A 21947-nucleotide genomic window follows, 5' to 3' on the forward strand; every position below is an offset into this window, starting at 1 on the left:
AATAATTATAATGTATTTAGTTTCAAATTTTAGAAATAATTAAATACAAATTTTTTATAGGGAGACATTTCTAAGGCAGAAAAGATTAGTCCAAAAATTCAGACAAGAAGAATGCCATATGACATTGAAATGGAAATAAATCAAATTGAAAAACAACTGAGACTAGAAGAAGAAAAGTTAGTGACTATTTTCTTTTAGAGATGTTTATCATTTTAATATACAAATCAGTCTAAAAATATATAAAATTAATTTATCCCATTTAATTAAGATGTTTATTTTATCATATGAGTTAGAAGAAAAGAGATAATATATTACATGAAAAAAGTTTTCTTAAATGTTATAATTTGAAAAAGTTTAAACAAAGGATTTAAAATTGTATTTCACTTTACGTTCATTTGGTCAATAATACTAATAATTGATCTAATTTTAATTTTATATCCTGTTGCAATATTTTTATTCCACATACCATTTTGGATTTGTATATCTATTGTACACCTTTTATAAAAAATCAGAACAATGGTTGAACTTTTATTGTGTATTTTCCTTCCAGAATCTGCTATTTTTTAGGAATTTATGGAATTATTTTTATGAAGTAAGTTTCTTAAAGGTCGTCATTCCCTGTTTGTCAGGGTAGGAAGATGATGATACCTTAAGAATAAGACAGAATTTCTAATTGAGAGTAAAGAGGAGAAAGTTAATATTTATCAAGCTGTGTCTTAAACAGAGAAAAGTAAGTGTGGGAATCTCGGGTTAAGAGAGGATACTCTTACCCATGTTTGACCTTAGATCTGCAAGATCCTCCCACTTCATCAGTGGATGGAATCATAAAATAATTTCATAGTTGACAGGAAGTTCTTATGTTCTTCTCTAAATTCTCCTGACACCAGCCTAAATTGCATTAGGCCCATGATATGAAGTCCTTATAGTTTATCCAAGGCAGTGGACTCATGGACTTCTGAAAAGATGATGGCATATATTTTAAAATCAAAAACGAGACCATTTAGGGTCGATTTACACACAACAGTGACGTGCCGGCAAAGTGACCGTTTGGTGCATAAACATCGATAAATATCACACACAGCCAATCAGAGTTTCGTCTACGACACACGATTTGTATTCTGTCAATCATACAAGTGTCGTACATCAAACACTGATTGGCTATGTATGATATTTATCGATGCTTACTGCACTGTGCCGGCACATCACTGTTGTGTGTAAATTGACCCTTAAGCAAACTAAAAACAGAATTTGATGAAAATTACAAAAATAAGACCACAAATAATTGGTCAAATACAAATAACTCCTAATGTCCCTAATTAACATGTGAGAGAGAGATATTTATAGATTATATATTATATAGATTATAAAACATATTTATAGATATACTACCTCAACTTGTAAATGGTGATTTTTCGTTGAACAGACGACAGTTTGGGCAAGACAAGGTTGTCAGAGGAGATTTGGGAGATAGTTGGAGTAGAACAGCCCATAAAGACTGAAGGTAGAGGAATGGCCTAGAGGAAGATGGCAAAAGGTTGGAGTAAAATGACCCATAATGGCTAGAAACAGCCCTTTTTATACATAAATCCCCTCTAATTGGATTTTGGAATTAGTATCATGTGATGGGACGTACAGATGAGTCAAACGGCCAGATGTTCATTAAAATTTGTGATAATATCTGGTTAAAGGAAGTTTTATTTCCCTTTTCCTCACAAAAGTGACAATAAGTGTCACTTTTTTTAACAGGAAAAATTATTTTAATTTAATTTTGCCTAGTTTATTAATTTAGTTTTATACTTTAACAAAATAAGATTTTTCATTTCTGATTTACGGGTGTGGGGTTATTTAGTCTGAGTATAATTTTATTACGAAAATCAATTTTATCAGTCTCCGGATTTTTGCATAAGTAAGGAATGCAAACACACACAAAATCAGTCCAAATGCTTGAATGGCAATCTCCTGCTAAATGTAAAGAAAAACATTAACAGAATGTAGATGTGAAATTGTGCATTTCACTACTTCTGAAAGACTTTTCTTATATTAAATTTAATCTTCAGAATCATTGTCTCATTTACACATTATTAATATTCCATTTTCTTATTGTGTAAATTATATTTCATTTTTTTTGTTAATTTAAGACATCTATAACAATTAATATGAACTTCATATAGCATATTATAAAATACTAAACTTTTTCATTAATGAATTAAAGTATTTAAAACGTTTGATAACACTGCTTGGTTAAGGTGGCTGCAGAAATTCAGAAATGTTTTGGCTTTTTTTGAAATTGTTGTCAGCCTTCCAAAATAGTTACATGGCAACTATTCTCTTTTGAATAGGGTTTATACAAAAACAGATTTGAAAAAACTGGTTACATCAGTTTTTGAATTTTTACAAAAATAAATAAATAGATGTGTTTATAATTAAAAGATTAAAAACTATTTATATTTATGGAACTACAAAAGTATAACAAAATGTAAATTATAAATTTTTATTTAATTTAGTATTTTTCTTCAGGAAATCTTGTTCTTATTGTAGATATGAAATTGCCTCAAATAGAAAATACTCTGTCACTGACTATTGAACTTTGTTTTATCATTCTTGAGGCACTAAATAATAAATCTAAATTTTTTTCTATTTTTATTGGTTTCTTCAAACAATAGTTTCTCTGTCTTCAATATATTTGTCAGAATCTGTTTCCATACAGGAACTTGGATATATTCTAGACAATATTTTTTGAGATAACTTCAAAACTAGATATCTAGCCGCACATAACATATCTAACACACAGGTAACGACCAATGGAATTCAGGATCACAATAATAACCAATCACGCGCGGTGGTGGAATACAACCAACATCTAAGTTCCATCTACAAAGAAATTGCTGCCTGTATGAACACAAAGATTGCCTACGGAAGATCTAACACGATATATAGGCTATTGCGACAGAACTGACAAAAGTCAGGCACCCCTCAGAGAACAGATTTCAAAGAGATTTAGTATATTTTGGGTCCACAAAGTCCTCTCTAAGTAAAAGATTACAGGAGCACAGATATGATATCACTAACAAAAGGCACACCACCGTCCTATCCCCCTACATATGGGCCACCTCCATAAAGCCCAAACTGGTCAGATTGTCACATCGAATTGAACACCTTTAAAACCTCAAGGCATTAGAAATTTACAAAGCTGTCTTACATGGCAACTGTATTAACACAAATGATGCCATTAAGGTTTCCTGTGCATGGAGGTACTGTTAAGAAAAATGGGCAACACCAGCACTTATAAATAAAAGTGAAAAAGGTTGCTATTGTATTATTCACTGTTTATGGTATTGATATAGTTCTATCAACATGGTAACATACATGGATAAAAGTTGTATACACACACTTAGGATTTCCATAGATTTTAAAATAATTTTTGAACATGTTGTTCCATACATTCCATAGGTTTTTAAAAAAAAAATAATTTGTAAATATTGTTCTTTGCATTCCAAGTTTGAATCTTACTGGTTTTAAAAAGCTGAGGAAGACTCTGGGATACAGTCAAAAGTGTTATTACTAGACCCTTAAGGTTCTTGAGTGTGAAGTATACATTCCAGTAATTCTGTAAGAAGTTGTTTTAATGTTACAGAAACCTTAAATTTTGACATTGTTTTAAAAAGAAACTCAATGATATTTAGAGTTAATAGCATTTTCTCAAATTATAAAAGCAAACTGTCAGGAAAAAAAATGGCACCATTTATTTGATTCTTTGGTGATGTTTGTATCATGCAGTATTAAAGAAGTGAAAATATAAATACACATATGAAAACATTTTAAGAATTTGAATTTGACTTGTTCCTTAAAATAAGTAATGCATTAATAAGAGTAATAATCTAAATGTAAAAAAATAAATGCATTTAAATTTTTTTAATGATTTTCCAAATAACTTTTAGACGAGGAAGTAGAGAGGAAGTGAACGAGAGATATTCCGAAACCAAAATGAAATACGAACAGATAAAATCTGATATACAACTAATAGAAAACTTCACTGAGGTAAGTTATCAGGTCCAGTAAAATGGGAAATAGATTCAATATTTGTTAATATATTTCTCATTGCTTAGAAACTCAGCAGCGTAATGGTAGAACGTAAACAGGCTTATAGTAATTTCCGTCAACAGCTGTCTCTCAGAGTAAGGTATCTCTTTATCACAGCGTTGTCTCAACGCAATTATTCTGGGAAAATAGAATTTGATCACAAAAAAGGCTTATTAGAGATCAAAGTAAGTGAAAAATTTTTCAATTCTATCAATATTTGATAATAAAATTTAACTCCTTTTGTATAGATTTAAATTTCTTACAAAATTGATTTTTATAAAAATCTAGAGATGACAAATGCTGTAGCTTTTTTGTAGTTTGTATAGAAGTCATGTAAATTTTGGACTTGGGGTTAAAAACAAAGTTAAAGGCTCTTTACAGAGGGCAGAGTTAAATACTTGTGACTAAAGCTAGGATTTTACTTTTTCAATTATTTTGCTCCATTGCAGTAAAAATGTGGAAATGTAATACAGAAAGAAGAAATAAGGCAAAAATGGATGTTTTAAATCAAATTGTTTATAATAAAGGAAATTTTTGTAATTTTAGAACTTATGTAAAATAATTAAAATACTTACAAAATATCTTTAACTTTTTGTTCTTGTAATACCTATTTTTCATTGTTTTATTATTAATTCTTCTTTTTTGTTTTCTTGTTTCACTTGCATAAAGTGTTGTGCCATCTATTGCCAAAAAATATACTATGCTGAATCATAGGTCTACACAAAGCAATTGACTTGTCTGGACTATGTAAAGTTTCTCTTCTTAATTTTCCTGTTAAAATTGTTGTTGAAACATTTACTTCAGAAATTCAACCAACTTTACATCACTGGTACAGTAATTAAATGAGAATTGTTGAATTGATACAAAGAAACAAATTTTCTTTAGAAACGTATGAACAAAATCTTGTGAATCTTGGTGCTTCACCTATGAAAATTTAATGTGTACACACTACAAAAATTTAGATTTTGATAGATAAATAGTTAAAATTAAATATTGTAATAATTGTTTCCTCATTTATTTTCATAAAATAAACACTTATTCATTTGTGAAGTTTCAGTTTAAAGTGCATCCATCATTTCTAGGCGCATGTGCTAATAGAAGGGATTGGAGGAAATAAATCAAACATGTTTGTTTGGTAGCTCTTTGGTGTCCCAACAGCAGTAAAATGTTATCTTAATTTAAGAAATGAATTCAAACATCTACTACTACTACTACTACTACTACTACTACTACTACTACTACTACTACTACTACGTCATTTGCCATTGTAATCTTGTCAATTTTGCTGCCAAATGGCTACTGAAAAATGTTGACTTAAAGGTCTAATGTGGGGAAAAAGTCATTTGCATTATTTTTGAAAAAGTATAAAACCCAAGTCTCAGTTAGTTAGAATGTATTTGACAATTTTTGTAACTGATAGCCTTATTTAGATGAAGAAAGTTACAACTTTTACTTTCCTGGCTGTTATGTATGCATAACAATGGAGTGTGTTGATGTCTATTTTGTTTAATATCTCAGGATGAGGTAAAGATTAGGAAATGAAATTTGACATGGTAACATATGTATGAGGAGCATTGATGCTATTACGCTAAATTTTTTTTTTTTTTGATCAGTTAAAATGCAAACAAGAAAGCAGATTTAAATTCTGTGATAAACTTTACCTTCTGTCCAGCTTTATTGTTTTTTGTGATTTTGTAAGTAAATATGTATGCAATTTATAAACTGTATACAGGTATTCCTTGATTAATGCGGTTAATTAATCCTTCAATTCTACTGTGTAAATCAAAATCGCGTTAACCAAATATGGAGGTACCTCGGTACTCAACCAAACAGTTGCCACCCACTAGAAAAAATTTTCAGTTAATAACAAATATTTTATAAAAATAGCAAATTTGCCAACACCTTATTTGTGAAGAAAAACATATCTATGTTAAGTAAAGACAGCTGTTAAAGCCATGTTAATTAAAATTTTTGCTGCATATAAAAAGGGATTGCCACAATTAATTTCACATGTTAATCAAATTCCACATTAAGCAAGGGATACCTGTATTTATTTAACATAATACATGGCTGAATGGCAAAACTGCCCACAGAAAATTTACAATGCAGCAAAATTAACCACGTGGCAAATTGACGCAACACCACTTCTACCACAATATTTCTTAAAGAAACAACCATATTTGAGCTGATGAATGAATAGTTGGCAAACATTGACCTTAGGAATTCAGCTAATAGGTGGCATGGTGTTGGCTCAGATATGTCCTGAATAAACAGGGTCACATTTGTAGGTTAGACAGATCTCATTTAAAAATTACCAGTGTTCCTTGATCATCAGCAGTAAATGCAATACGGTTCCAAGTATAACTATTGTACCACAATCACTGCTACAATTGCACATCACTGACCACCAAGTCACTGACAAAGTAGACATTCTAATTTTTTTTCGTGGCTACTTTGAATGCTCTGTCGGCAAGATAATCCATATTATGGTTAAATTATACAATTTAAATCCTTCTTTTGTCTTTAAATTTTAAAATCATAGATCCTTCTATTACAATACTATCAATAGTATGGGTGCCGCCATTTGTTTTTCCTTTCACTTTGGTTCCTAAATGCCTACAAACAGCAGCACTCCTGTACTAGCAGAGATGCAGAGTGACCGCTATTAACAAACGTACTCCTGGTATAGACAACATTCATAATTTCTGGTATGAAAAATTTACATCACTGCATCAGGAACTAGCTAAACACTAACACACGTAATCATCAATCCATAAGACATGCCCTACACGAAACCTAAAAACAACAATACAGAACAATTACGTGTCTTCCAACACTACAAATTATTGACAGCCTGTATCACAAACAAAATATACAAACTTGTTGAAGAATGCAACATTATTACAGAACAACAAAATGGTTGCCATAGAAATCACAGGGATTACAAAGATAGGTGACTCATAGGTTCAGTCATTCTACAGCAAGCACACAAACAACACACATGTAAAGGTCGCTTTTAGCGTCCTACGTCGAAAAGCCTCGCGACAGAGATAATTGGACCCACCTGGCATTGGGGCCATAAACGGCCGGAAAGATCAAAGGAGTAGCGTCTCCGTTTAAGGGTCAATGTGTTTGCCACGTGCCGGCCGGCATGGGGAAAAATGTAAACAAAGGGACGGACGCGAACGTAAGCTATGTCGTCGGGAAATAGGGCGGACGTCTTTGGAAGCTCCCAGGGGAGAAGAAGAATCTGATTGGCCGCAAGTTGTCGCCGTAGAATCCCTTAAAAGCTAAGTGTGGCGGAGAAACGGGGAGAAGGGCAAGAGACTGATAATACGGTAGTCTCAGGCACTTGGACAGCCCGCTGAGCGTAGAGAGAGTGTTCTCCTCTGACAACGATCTCAGGGACGGGTGAGTGCGGAGACTGGACAGGCCGTATAGTTGAGCCAACTCCGGAAAGGCGACCTGAATTCCCCGAAGTTTAACAGTCCCCAATAGACAAGCCGACGTGAGATACTACATCTTGGTAGCATAGCATATGTAATGTTGTTGAACATTGTACATCTTGTAAATATTTGTTGTGTAAATAAACTGTATATATTTACTTGTTGAGTGTGGAGGTGTAGCTTTCCTCAAACCATCTTACGGACATTCTTGAGTCACAAAACCCAACTCGAGACGATTCATCGTAAAGATCGTGACGGACTAATAAGGATCTTCACTACACACATGGCATATGTAGACTACAGAAAAGCGTTCAAAGTCTTCCACACAGTTGGCTGCTACATATTCTATGATACATGTACTGTACAAAATACATCCATAACTCATTGCATTCTTCCAAAACACTATGCATCACTGGAGAACAATACTACATCTCCAGATTCATAACACTTCCATACAAACAAACCAAATATTCATTAGGCGAGGAATTTTTCAAGGAGATTCCTTGAGTCCTCTCTGGTTCTGCTTACCTCTGAACCCATTATCTGACATGTTAAACAACACACAATATGGTCACAATAGCAGACATGAAAACACAACACAGTTTACACTGTTACATCTCATGTACATGGATAACACAAAACTTATGCATCCAGACAAAAACAACTTCATCATCACACATTCATACACCAAGGACATACAAATGAAATTTGGCCTAGATAAATGCAAAATACTTCACATAGAAAAAGGAATCCTGAAGAAAGAAGATTTTGCACTTGGAAATGGAGATGTTATTGAATTGATGGAAGAGGGCAAGTTCTAGAAGTATTTAGAATTCCAACAGGCCAAACTAACAGAACATACACAAATAAAGTAAAGATTATTTAAAGAATACCAAAGTAGGTTAAATGCTATTCTCAGAACAGAGTTAAATGCAATAAACACATACCATATTTTCCGACGTATAAGATGACCCCCAACTTTTGAAAAGATTTTCCTGGGTTAAAAATTCATCTTATACGCCGGAAAATATGGTATGTTGTCCCAGCACTCACATATTCTTTTGGAGTTATACATTGGAGTTGCTTGAGATTTGTGTGAGTCAAAGGAAAACAAGAACAACCCCTACTAAACATAAACATCATCATCCTAAATCTGCCACAGAAAGATTAACTCTTCCACATAAAGATGGTGGTAAACCTTCACTATAAACAAATACAAATACTGCGAGAGTTTTTCTACAAAAAACAAGAAACATCACGGTTACATAAAGCAGTAACTCTAGCAGACTTAAATAACACACCATTAAATTTACACTCACAACATATAAAAAGCATAGACACCATTAAGCAATCGTGGGCTCGAAAGGCACTCCACAGGAGGCATCCCTATGACCTGGCCCAGGATTTTGTTGACAAAACTGTGTCAAACAACTGGTTAGATCGGGGATGCCTCTTTGGGGAGACAGAAGGATTCGTGATTGCTACACAGGATCAGGTCATAAATTACTAAAAACTACAGAAAACACAACTCAAAGATACAACACTCATAAATGACACATGCAGAAAATGTCGCATCATACCAGAAATTATACAACACATCACTTTCGGTTGCAAGCTCTTGGCACAGACAGATATCTACATAGACATAATCAAGTAGCAAATATAATACACCAAGAGCTTGCAAACAAACACAAATTATTAGACATCCACAAACCATACTTCAAATAGGCCTACATTCAACAGACAGTATTGGAAAATGTATTATGATAGAGCCATAATTATTGATAAACAATTTATCACAACATACCAGACATCACACTCATTGACAAACACAATAAAATCACATACATTATAGACATATCCATTCCAAACACTCACAATATACAGAACACATGCACTGAAAAAATTAGCAAGTACACAGAACTTGCCCAGGAAATAAGGCATCTGTGGAGGATGGATAGGGTGCTTATTGTACCTGTTATTCTCTCCTCTACAGGTGTCATACCACACACACTACACAAAAGCCTGGGAACATTACAATTGAATAGAAACACATACATTATACTACAGAAGACCACTATTGTTAGGAAATTCCTAAATAAAGACACACACACACTGACACACTTATTTAGGTTTTGTCTTGTTTTAGTCACCATGCCTTGACTCTGGTCTGGCATAGCACACAGCCACCAGTGTCAATTGAATATAATTCACTTAACCCAACATAATATATATATTATTTTTTCTATTATTATTAGATGAATCACAGCAAACAGATCACGTGTTGGTGTTGACTAACATTTGCATCGGGTTTTTCCCAAGAACTTAGGATGTCACAATGTAACGGCTTAGAATGTTTGCAGACTCAAGAAGTGCAGCATTTTGAAGTTGACAAATGTTAATTTTTTCAATGTTGATTTGCTTCAAGTGCTGCCACAGGTTTATGTGAACAGTACCCAGTACACTGATAATCAATGGTACTACTGCTGCTGGTTTATGCCACATTCTTTGGAGTTCAATCTTCAAGTCCATGTATTTTGTAATTTTTTCTTGTTCTTTATCATTAACTCTGCTGTCACTAGTAATCATGACGTCAAAAATCATTTTTGGTGTGTTGTGCACTAGGATTTTATTGGTTTGCAATCTGAAGTCCCATAAAATTTTTACCTGTTCATTTTCAGTGACTTTTGTGATATTATGATCCCACCAGTTGTTTGAGGTGGGTAAACCATGATTTTTGCAAATGTTTCAGTCTGTGCAATCTTTTTGCATGAGTTGAGAATATGGTATATGGTTTCATCCAATTCATTGCACAGTCTGCATTTAGCATTAGCTGATAAATTTTCAACTTTAGCTTTGAAGACGCTTGTTCTTGTGCAACAAGAATGAGGCTTTCAGTTTCTTTAATATTCCTGTTGTCAAATTGCCAAGTTCTGGTTTTGTCCACTTTTCCATCGTTCTCCTTGAGAAATTGGCCATACAGTGCCTTATTTTGCCAACCTTCTGTTCTTTCCTTCAATGTTTTTTGTCAATATTCTTTTCTGTGCCTTGAACCTTCTGCAGGTTTCTGTTCTTCACATTAGTGCCCATTCTTGGCTATAGTTAATGTAATCAGGTAGAGCATGTTTTTCTTCTTCCACTGTTTGACACACCTGCAAAAGTCTTCTGCCCCCAGATGTGCAGGGCACGTAAAACCTGTCAGTGTCGCTGCTTGGATGTAGGGAATAGTGAATTGTCATCAATTTTCTTGTTTTCTGATCTAGGGCATCTAAATCAGCCTGTGTTCAGTGTATCTGACAACTGGAATAGCCCAAGAATTGATAGCCTTTATTCAGCTTTATCTTCAGGATTTTTCTGACCCTTTGGTTGTATTCTTTGCTAACAGCTGTTTTTACTTGACTGTGTTTAATGTTATCTAACTCAAATGTATAAATATAAACAACTTTACTAAACCCAATACATTGCAATAACATGCCATCAACTGCTGTAAATCGTTGGGCTATAATTTAGCAAAATGCCTCCCTCTAGGTCCAAATTTATTTGGCTCTAGAGGGAGGCATTAGGTGCTATCTCATATTAAATTTAATAATTTTAAACTGAACTGGATGAAAAGAATTGGCCTATAGCAGGACTCGAACCCACAACTGCCGCTTACCATGTGGATGCATTGCTACCCAGACCTCCGGTCCGATCTATTCTTCCAGTATATTTAACATTATGATATAACCATCGTCCATTATAATTATTAAATTTAATACGAGGTGGCACCTAATGCCTCCCTCTAGAGCCAAATTTAATAATAAAAATAATATTATTATTATTATTATTGCCTAATTATAGCCCAATGATTTATGGCAGTGGATGGTATGCTAACTCAAGTATGCCAAGGTATTTGAAGGCCTCTTGTTGGTTATTTTTAATAACTTGGCCATTTGGCATTTCTATTCCATCACTTCTTGTGAGTTTTCTTTTGGTCATAGACACAGCAGCACATTTTTCCAATCCAAATTCCATTGAGATGTCTGAACTGAAAATACAGACTGTGTTGGTCAGTGAGTGAATTTCATTTTCTGATTTTCCATACAGTTTCAGATCATCCATATACAGCAAATGAGAGATTTTTTTTGAGCATTCCTAGCTGTTTGATATCCCAAATTTGTTTACTGCAAGATCAATGCTATGACAAACAGAAGAGGTGACAATGCGTCACCTTGGAAGATACCCCTCTTGATGTTGACCATTCCATATTTTTCATTACCAAAATGCAGTTCTGTCTTCCACTTTTCCATTGCTTTTTCTGTAAATTTTACAATATTTTCATTTACACCAATTGTTTTCATACATTTTATAATCCACTTATGAGCTAATGAGTCAAATGGCTTTCTATAGTCAATCCACACCATTGCAGATTTGTTTTCCATCTTCTGCAGTTTTCCAAAATTATTTTGTCAATCAAGAGTTGGTCATTTGTGCCTCTGCTTTTTCTTTTGTTCCCTTTTTGTTCTGCTGATAACATCATAGCTTTTTGGAACTGAAGATGCTATCAGCTATGATGCCATTAAGCAATTTGAACATGGTTGTTAGGAATATTATTGACCTGTAATTCGATGGTATTGTGCCTTCTGGGTCTTTTTGTATGAGGTAGGTTCTGCCAGTTGTTAACCATACCTCAATTTCACCATTTTGTAGTGCAAGGTTGAAATGATCAGCCTTTGATTGGATATATACTGGTCAAGTATTTCAACAAAAACCCATGCACTTGACGGTTTCAAGAGATGTCCAGTTTTTGATTCTTTTTACTCTATTTTTTACCATATTTTTTGTTATTGACAGACTACCCATATGATATTCACTTGTGTCCTCTTCAAATATTTTTATCCAGTTTGCATTACATTTATATTTGTTTTCATTTTTCCATAAATTCCTCCAAAACTGTGTAGTTTGGTTTAACTGTGATAGAAAAATCATCACCACTGATGTTTTGGAAGAACCTTTGCTGGTCAGTTTGGAACAGTTGGTTTTGTTTATATTGAATGTTCCTGGCTTCGTACCTTTCTATTTTTCTGGCTGTTGCTGTTATTTGTTGTTTGACAATTTCCACAAAACCAGGAAAGTGCTTCATCCACTTTCCTGGTTTTTAGTTGGTATTTTTTCTATCATAAGTATTTTTTGATCTTTATGCTTTTTAATTTTTGTTCTTTCAAATTCTTCAAGTTATTAGCATTTGACGTCTTATTTCTGATTTTCAATTCAGTGATGATCTGTTGATTGTAGTAAGTGTTTTATTAATATCCTTCATGATGGAATTCAGCTGATTTCTGGGCACATTTCTTAAGGCTGGCAGTCTACATCTCTCAGTTGATGACTGCATATGATCCGGTATTTTTCCCTTAAGTCCTTCTTGTATCATGGTTAGTTCTTGAACATCCTGTTCTTGTTCTCCTTGCTGGTCCAAATCATCTACTTGGGCCATCTCCTCTACTGTTTTGGCATTGGTCTTTTCTACCCTGGTATTCCCATTGAGAATTTTCCTTTCTTCTGTTGTTGTTTTCCAATTTTTCCCTTTTATAAGATTGTTCTATCTCTTCTAATTCTACATCATTAAAACACTTGTCTTGAATGATGAATCGTCTTTAGTCTGCTAATCTCTGTCAGTAATCTCTGAGTCTGTGTATTTAGCTTTCCACAATTTGTACATACATTTCAAGTAGCTATGTTTCACTGGTTCTGAATTATAATAACAAGCCATTACTGCTTGGTTTTCTGATTCACTGAATTTCTAACATTTCTTTTTTTGAGTTTCTTCTGGTAACCCTACAGTGCTGTGCCCCAATTAATCGGCATTAGCAACTGTCCTGTAGCCCACTTGTCTATGGATTCCAGGGACACTAACATTCATTGCAGTCCTTATTGACCTGGGCAACGACCAATCCGGTATAGGATTCTTTTTTCTTTGGCTTCACCTTGTAGATGGATTGGGATGATGGTAGGTGCCATTTAGTTAGTCTCCTCCACTGAGATCTGTCTGGCTTGGGTGACCCTACTGGTAGTGTACACTACTGCTATCATAGCTCTCAGCTTCTGAGAAGCACACAGGCCCCTTCACCATGACCAAGCAGCACCCATATTATTATTAATAGATACTAAGACAACCTGAGAATTTGGAGTATTTGTTGTTAAAAGTTTTCCTATTTAATGACACAAATTTGACAGAAAGTGAATGGCAAAGAACTAAGGCAAAGCATACATAAACTTGTGCTTGGTGTTTTTTGAAAAATGCAATGGCAGATAAATGTCTGTCTAAATGTACCATACTAGGGGGCGTGTACTATCCACTGGAGGTACGGGTGAACTTTTAGTGAAGCTTGATAATTCTGTTTTGAGTGAATTGAAAACCCATAAGAAGCCAAAATATGACAATTTTAAAGAAGTGGTTATTTGTGAATAGACTTTCCTTGATTTTAATTGTGTGTTTATTAATAATTGCTGGGATTGAGTCCAATCCAGGCCCTTTCCCTCGATCTCCACAACAAATACGTCAAGAAGATATGCAAAGAAGAGGACGAGGCAGACCTTGCAAGAATAAGCTTAAAGAAGAAGAAAGGCAATTGAGCGATACAACTAGTGAAGATTATTATCAATTAAAGGATGTTTTTAATAAAAATAGTCCCGGGACCTCAGAGTTACAACAATTTACGACTACTTCGAAACTTCAAGAGATTTAGGGCCACAAGTTCAGGAAGAGTCACAATTTACATTGAAAGCAATATACGAGTTAATTCAAGATAAGTTCTCTCTTCTTCATATGGAACTACAAGGAATTAGAGCAGAAGTCATTGCTTTGAAAGAAGAAAATAAATATTTGAATGGAGAATTGTCAAAATTATCCCAAAAAGTAGAAGAATTAGAGGAAATATCTAATAATAATTGCCAATTGAAAGGTATGTTAGAATTTGAAATAGACCAGCTAGCTAACGTGAGAAATAATAACAACATTATAGTTATAAACTTTCCGTTCAACTCGACTGATCATGTAAAAGAAATTAATCAGTTTATAAAAAAGGACTTGGGAATAATTAATAGTCACATAGAAGGAGTGGTTAGATTAACCAACAGTGAAATCAAACCCATAGTGAAAATATTATTGGGGTCCGTATATGATAGGAATCTGATTATTAAAGAATTCTGGAAAAAGAAAGGCGACTTCAATAATAAAGTGAAGGAAAAGATAATAATTACTTCGGATTTATGCATGAGATCCAGAATGAGAAGGAAAAAATTATTGGCAATAATTAAAGAAGAAAAACACAATGGGAATAGAATTATTATAAAAGATGATTATTATATTAAAGACAACATAAAATATACATATGATATTAATCTAGATAAAGTAGTCCAATTGAATGATTTTTCAAGAAGGAATTGATCATCATAGTTCTGATTATGGCTAGATAGAAGAAATAATAGTTAGTTTGAATGTTTAAATGCTAGAACTATGGTAATAGAAAAATTGAAACAGATTTGGCCTACACTTATTCCTTATGATAATCATTATTAAAGTTTTTTCTAAGTTAGGGGATCGAAAAAATATCAACTATTCCACCGAAGTCATTATATCAAGTACATAATTGATATATTTCTCCTGAATTCTGCCTATCTTAAGATTGTTCTAATCTGTCAAAATCTTGTGTGGTATAATATAATTTCAGAACCTTATATAGCAACTGATATATGTTTCAGAATTTTTTACCATTAAATTTCTCCACCTGGCTAAGATTTAATAATAAGAAGATAATTCAATTATAATAATAATTACCTTGCAGTTGGTGCAATCCTAGATGTAGGGGTTTTTATCCCCCAAAAATTATAAGTGTCGTTTTATAGCGAGGCACTAGTGTTACGAAATAGATATAACCTCCGTGCGACGAACAAGATCAACAATGAAATACTAACTAAGCATTTTGTATGTGGAAAAAATTACAATTTGATGATAATTTGTATAATTTAAAAATTTTTTGTAGTTATGTAATATGATATAATATATCAAATACATATGTTTGCAGTATTGCAAATATATATCAATGTTGAACAAATTAGATATTATTATAAGATGTCAATATTTTATAATTATTAAATAACAAAATCAACTATGTTGGTATCAACTGATTCTCCCCCTTGTAACAGGTATACCCTATTACAATAAACTTTACTTACTACTACTACTATAAATGTACCATACTAAAAGTACACTACAAAGGAAAAAGTTGTTGGATACATTTGTAACTAAAAGTTAAAATTGGCTGATACATTGCACCTTCTTTCAAACTGACTTTTAAATACAAATAACCTGAGAGTCATCTGTATAAAATAGATGTTGTATAAATGAAAATTATACATTGTATGTTCATACCACAATGTGTTCAAGTAGTGCATACATACATTTTAATACAACTCAGTTTGAACAGTTCTAATATTGTTACAGATTCAGCCAAATTCAAATGTTGCGGAAATGAACGAAGACATGAAGTCGCTGTCGGGCGGAGAACGTTCGTTCACAACAGTCTGTCTCATTCTCGCCCTGTGGGATGCAGTGGAATCACCATTTCGTATCTTGGATGAATACGACGTCTTCATGGTAATAATTTTAGTTTAAACTATTGTTATTTTTTGATAATACTTTTATGCTAAATTTACTGATTGTGTCTCATCTAGGCAGTAAAATTGTTGCTTTTCTTTTGTGTCACTTCTATCTTTCTCATTTCTATCAAAAAACATGGGATTTCTCTTCAAAACTTTTTTTTTTTTTTTATTTGTTGCTTTCTCCAGGCCTTTTCACTTGTGTAAAATAGGAATTTAAATTCCTATTTTACACAAGTGAATGTGGTGTAGATTAGCAGTCTTTGTTCTCTTTCGGTTCCCTCAATTTCATTATTGTATGCTCTTTTGCCAATTCTTTTATCAGTTCTAATTCTACTTTTAATGGCTTTCACAAAGAGAACTATTGCTCTTCTCACCAGAGTTTCAAAAACAGCATTCCTATATCTGTTGAGATCCCGTGAATCAAACAGTATATAAATTGGTCTGAAAGCAACTTTTCTGTATACTTCCATCCTGCATTCATCATGTCTTATTAAATCCACATCTCAATCCATATATTCAAAAAATGTACTCCTTTCTCTGACTCTTGTTCATTTTTAATTTTAATCCTAAAATATTATAGAAGATACATGGATGACATGTTTGTGGTCATCCACATATCTTCTTTAAAACTTTATTATAAGATATGTGAATAATGAATGCATTATTTGGAATAGAAAAATAGAGATGGGCCCCTTCATTGAAAAACTTTTGGATAGTGCCTTTGGATTAAATGACAAAAATGACAAGAGTCAGAGAAAATGGCATTTTCTTGAATACCAAATTTGTAACTATAATGAACTTTTAATCAAATACAGTATTGCCTTGAGATAAGAGCTTAATTTGTTCCAAGACCAAGCTCGTATCTCAAATCAATTTTCCCCATTGAAATAAATGGGAATCCGTTAAAAATCATCCCTATTTTTGTATCTTTCTTCTTACAAACAATAAAATAAATGAAATAAACATGTATTGAACCATGAAGTTCAGACAAGTCATAGGCCAACTGGCAGAGGAGGGATAGAGAGAGGGACAACGGCTAGCCTAGTCTACAATACTGAAGATTAACTTTATTCCTTAAGTTTTAAAAATTTTAAAAAGCAAATAAAAATTATAAAATTTAATTTTTGTCATCACTAAATTTTGCTTTTTGGTGCACAGTCTTCACTTTTATCAGCCAGCCATTTCAACATAAACCTGTCCAAGGAGGTTTGTTTCTTCCTTCCTTTTAAAATGTTTATAAAATGTGTAAGGCAAATGTCATTAACTAAAGCCATAACATGACCAGTGACAACTTTTTCCAGGTGTTTTCTCTCAATGAAGTCCATAAATTTCTCCCACATTACGAGTGAAATTAAAGAACTCTTGACAGAGCTAATCTACTCCACCTCTCGCTCCATTGCAGGGGTACCAATCACTTGTATAACCTTGCTTATCTACTTCTTCTGTAACTCTGCCATCTCTTTACTTGAGAGTTATTCCGAATGCTGATCTATAATGTTGTTTACATCTCCCTCATCCACCTCCAGACTCCTGGACTTTCCAAGGCACATGATTTCCTCCACCACTTCCTCTTCAGGTTCGAACCTTTCAAAGTCCTTTTCACAGCATCAGGCCACAATTTCTTTCAGGCAGAGGTCAATGTTCTCTTCATAACATCTTGCCAGGCCATGTCAATAATTTTGAGACATCATAATCTTAAAATGATCCTTCCAGAACTCTTGAAGAACAAGGTTGGTATTTTTCGTATTGTCAAAGCATCATTTGAAAAGGTGTTTGGTATACAGTTTCTTAAGATTGGAGATTACCTGTTGGTCCATTGGCTGTAGCATAGGAGTGGTGTTAGGATGAAGGTAGAGAATCCTGGTGAAACTGAACTCCTCAAGGATGTTGAATTTGAGGTTCGGTGAGGTGAGCAGGCACATTATTGAGAACAAGAAGGGCTCATAGCAGTAGATCATTGTCCTCCAGATATTTTTTTATGGCAGAACCAAACACCAAATTTTTCTGATCGACAAAGGACTGCTTTGTCACCCACACTTTTGGGTTAGTCCTCCACATGACAAGTAGTTTTTCCTTAAAAGCTCTTGGGTTTTTAGAGTGGTATAGAGTGGCTTTATCTTGCAGTTGCCATTTGCATTTGCACACATGCAAGAGTTAACCTGTCCTTCAGTTTGTAGCCTGGCATCATCTTCCAAAAAAGTCCAGTTTTGTCCCAGTCAAAGACTTCCTGGGATATTATCCTTCAGCTTCTATGATTTTCGCAAGTGTTTTGACAAAATCTTTGGCCATCTTTATGTCTGAACTGGCCACCTCACCATGCCTAATAACAGAATGAATGTCGGTTCTTTTTTTGAAATTTTCAAACCAGCCCCCTTTTCAGACTCCTCTTCTGCTAAAGAACTACCCTCTTGTTGTATCAAATCTGAGTAAATTGTTCGTGTTTTTTCACAGATGATAGCCTCGGTGAAGGTGACTCCAATAAACTGCTTCTCTGTTATCCACAGAAACAGGAGATTTTCCATTTTCTCATGGACCGAAGTGCATAGCTTAGATATTATCATTACTCCCTTGACTGTTGTTATACCCATTATAGAAGCTTTCTGTTTCAATATTGTGCATATCGTCGATGTAGAATGCTCATACTGTGTTGCCAAATCCATTACTCTTAAGCCTTCATGTTTTTTTTCTAATTTCCTACTTTACCTCAAGCAAAATCATACGTTTTGGCTTTTCACCACTGCTCTTTACACTTACTTTATTCGGACAAATGGTGTCACTAAAGAAATTTTGCAAAATAATGGCTAAAAAGACACAACATAACAGAGATCTTTCCAGAGCAAGGTGAACACATGTACTGCAAGTGGAAATATCTGAAAGCTTGGCCCTCACTGTGCCAACTAGAGGATGCTTAACTGAAACTCGCTCACATCTCAAGGAAAAAATTGGCCAAACTCTGGCTCATATCTCAAAGCATTACTGTACTAATTATTTCTGAAAAGCAAGGTAACATAAGGAAATTGGAAAAATGCAATGTTTCATCAAATGCAAAAGTTTGTTTAGAGGTATTATCATCATTCCTAATCTCTATAATGTTATTTTTTCATATTCCACTCATTCCTCTATTTATAGTCTTTTGTTTGATGAAATTGTCAGAAAAGAAATGGACTTTACAGTCTTAATTGGCCCTCTTAGTTCCTTAGAATTCCAGTTATCCTCCAAATCTCTTGATTGGAATTATTCTCAGTTCACAAAATATGTCTTGATTTGCCTGTGACTGCCATTTATCTTTGGTATTCCACTGTTAGGATTTTGTAGTTTTTAACATTGCTTCCATTCTTGGATCAATCTGTTATATAATCCACAAACTTTGTAACCTTGGATATCATCATATACTGTTACTTATCAAAAAACTTGCATTTTGCAGGCTAAGAATTATGTGAAAATCAAATTGGATTATATCATTAGAATTTAATTTAATTTATTTTTTTGCTCTTGAATCCATATACATTTAAACATTGATTAATTCAATATCTTAGTCTCATCAAAACAGATCTTTACAATATACGTCTTGTCTCTAAAATCGCACTGCTATCAACGGCTGTACATGTCAGGAGTTGCAATTTGGCACAGAGTATTTGGTGCCCAAATCATGTGCACATAAAATAAACCAGACTTGTACATAGTCTGGTTTATTTTATGACTTGTACATTTTGTATTTCCTTTTGACCCAGTTCTTGGTCCCCTGACTAGAGGACCAAGAACTGGGTAAAAAGGAAATACAAAATGCTTAGACTGTTTCTACAAACAGGCATGAGTGCAAGATTTGTGCATGCGTTGCTCGCACTCTCTGAGACATAGTCTCATCCCAAAAATGGCTTTGCTGTTATAAAATTCTAGTAATTACAAACTGGTAAATTGAGTTGTGAGCAAACCATTGCTGTATTTACATCTTTTATGGGTATTTTCTGAATGCTGTCAAAAAAACTAATTTATCAATATTTTTATAAGATAAAGTATAAAAATTTGAAACAGGAAATTTTTAAATTACAAGGTACTTACATCCATAAATTAAGTTACATTCATCTAGAGCAGAGATGTCCAGCCCTCGGCCTGCAGGCCTCACTGCAGCCCACTTAATATTTTTATGTGGCCCACTGCACCCTAAATTTTTTAGGTACATTTTCATTTTGGTAAAGTGTGTCGCAAAAATTATTCTCATTTCACTGGATACACTTTGATGTAATACTGATGTAATTTGTAACTGACTAATCAAAAAAGTTGGTGGCATGGTCTGTCATTTTGATTGTTTCAGTTTCAAAGATTTTTGTAATGAAATGATGATGATAGTGATAAAGAATGGTGGATGAAAAAGACACACAATCCCCCTTTTCAAAAAAGTGTCAGCCGTTTTTAGTGACTTAAGGCTAGACCTAATGCCAAAGTGGAAGGGGCTAATTTATTCTTTATAGAAATAAAGAATAAATTAGCATCTTCCCTTTTGGCCTTCTTTCTAATTACAGGTATATAATACAGATTATTATATATATATCTATATATTTCTTTTGCTAGCATAATAATTTAAATGTTTTAACCTCCAATTATATTTGTAATTATTTCATCAACTTTAAATTTATATTTTTAATAACCCAGCATTTGGTCATGGCATCTATTACTAAGAAAATAAAAAATTCAATATCTTTTGGCCAGAAAAATATTTTGTAATTGAAACATGCAATAATACTATCTGCCTTATTTGTCATGATAAAATTAAAAATGCATAATTTTACATGGCAGAGTTAATTACAAAGAAAAGAAGAATTTCCTGTTAACTTTGAAAAATATAGTAAATTATGTGAAGTTTTGTTAAAAGACTTAACAACCACATTTTCTGACTTCAAAAAAGTAGAAACTGAATTAAAATTGCTTAGTGATCCATTTTCATTTAATTATGTGGAAGCATCAGCTGAATACCAGCTAGAACTCATTGAACTACAAAGCTTATCATAGAGAACATTTCCATCTTGAATTTTATGAATTTCACTCTTTCAATGAATTTGGTTAAATTGTCAATTTATCCAGAAAACTGTTATGCATTTGGGGTAGTACATACTGTTGTGAACAATTCTTTTCGTGCATGAAAAACATGAAAATGCTGAAAGAAATAGGTCGAGTGATTTCCATTTAACTAACATTCTTAGCATTAAGACTAGTACCATAAAAGCAGATATTGTGACAATATTATAAAAGGAAGGCAATGTCAAAAATCGCATTGAATTTATTTTTATTTTGTGCGAGTATAATTTCTTTTTTTACTGACAATAATACAATATTCGTTATTAAAATTTGATGTTCACATTTTAAACTTTTAAAAGCATATATTTATATAAAGTACCTTTGTGGCTTGCTGAATATACCTAAATTTTTAATTTGGCCCTGTAGGAAAAAAGGTTGGTCAACCCTGGTCTAGAGGAACAAAAACTTTGTTGAATTTGTATTTCTTGTCATAGGAAAATACATAGTTACAGCAATTTTTCAACATAATTCACCTCCGAGTTCAGATATTTTTCTTAGCAACAAATAAGTTTTTGCATATATTTTTGGAAGAAATCTCCTGCCAACTTAAGAACCAGTCTCGTATGGTTGTCTGTGGCTCTTCAATGACATGGAACGGCAATAAATGCTGAAAGTTATTAAGGAAGGCTGTTCTAAAGAAAAGACACGGCCCACCATCTCTGGAGTGATATTTTGCTGCATTCTGTCTGTGACACACAAGAATTACTG

The 21947-nt window shown here is 33.4% G+C and overlaps 1 protein-coding gene across 1 annotated transcript in view; it reads left to right on the forward strand.

Moving 5' to 3' along the window:
- SMC6 (Structural maintenance of chromosomes 6) overlaps window positions 1-21947 on the forward strand; it is a 143486-nt gene that overhangs the window by 119145 nt on the left and 2394 nt on the right. The window contains exons 21-24 of the mRNA XM_067283419.1: window positions 61-176; window positions 3939-4038; window positions 4107-4265; window positions 16009-16161. Coding sequence (XP_067139520.1) covers window positions 61-176; window positions 3939-4038; window positions 4107-4265; window positions 16009-16161 — 528 coding nt within the window. The remainder of the gene's footprint in view (window positions 1-60; window positions 177-3938; window positions 4039-4106; window positions 4266-16008; window positions 16162-21947) is intronic.

This window comes from Centruroides vittatus, unplaced genomic scaffold (assembly GCF_030686945.1).
Source record: "Centruroides vittatus isolate TY-2023 unplaced genomic scaffold, ASM3068694v2 contig_986, whole genome shotgun sequence".
NCBI lineage: Eukaryota > Metazoa > Arthropoda > Arachnida > Scorpiones > Buthidae > Centruroides > Centruroides vittatus.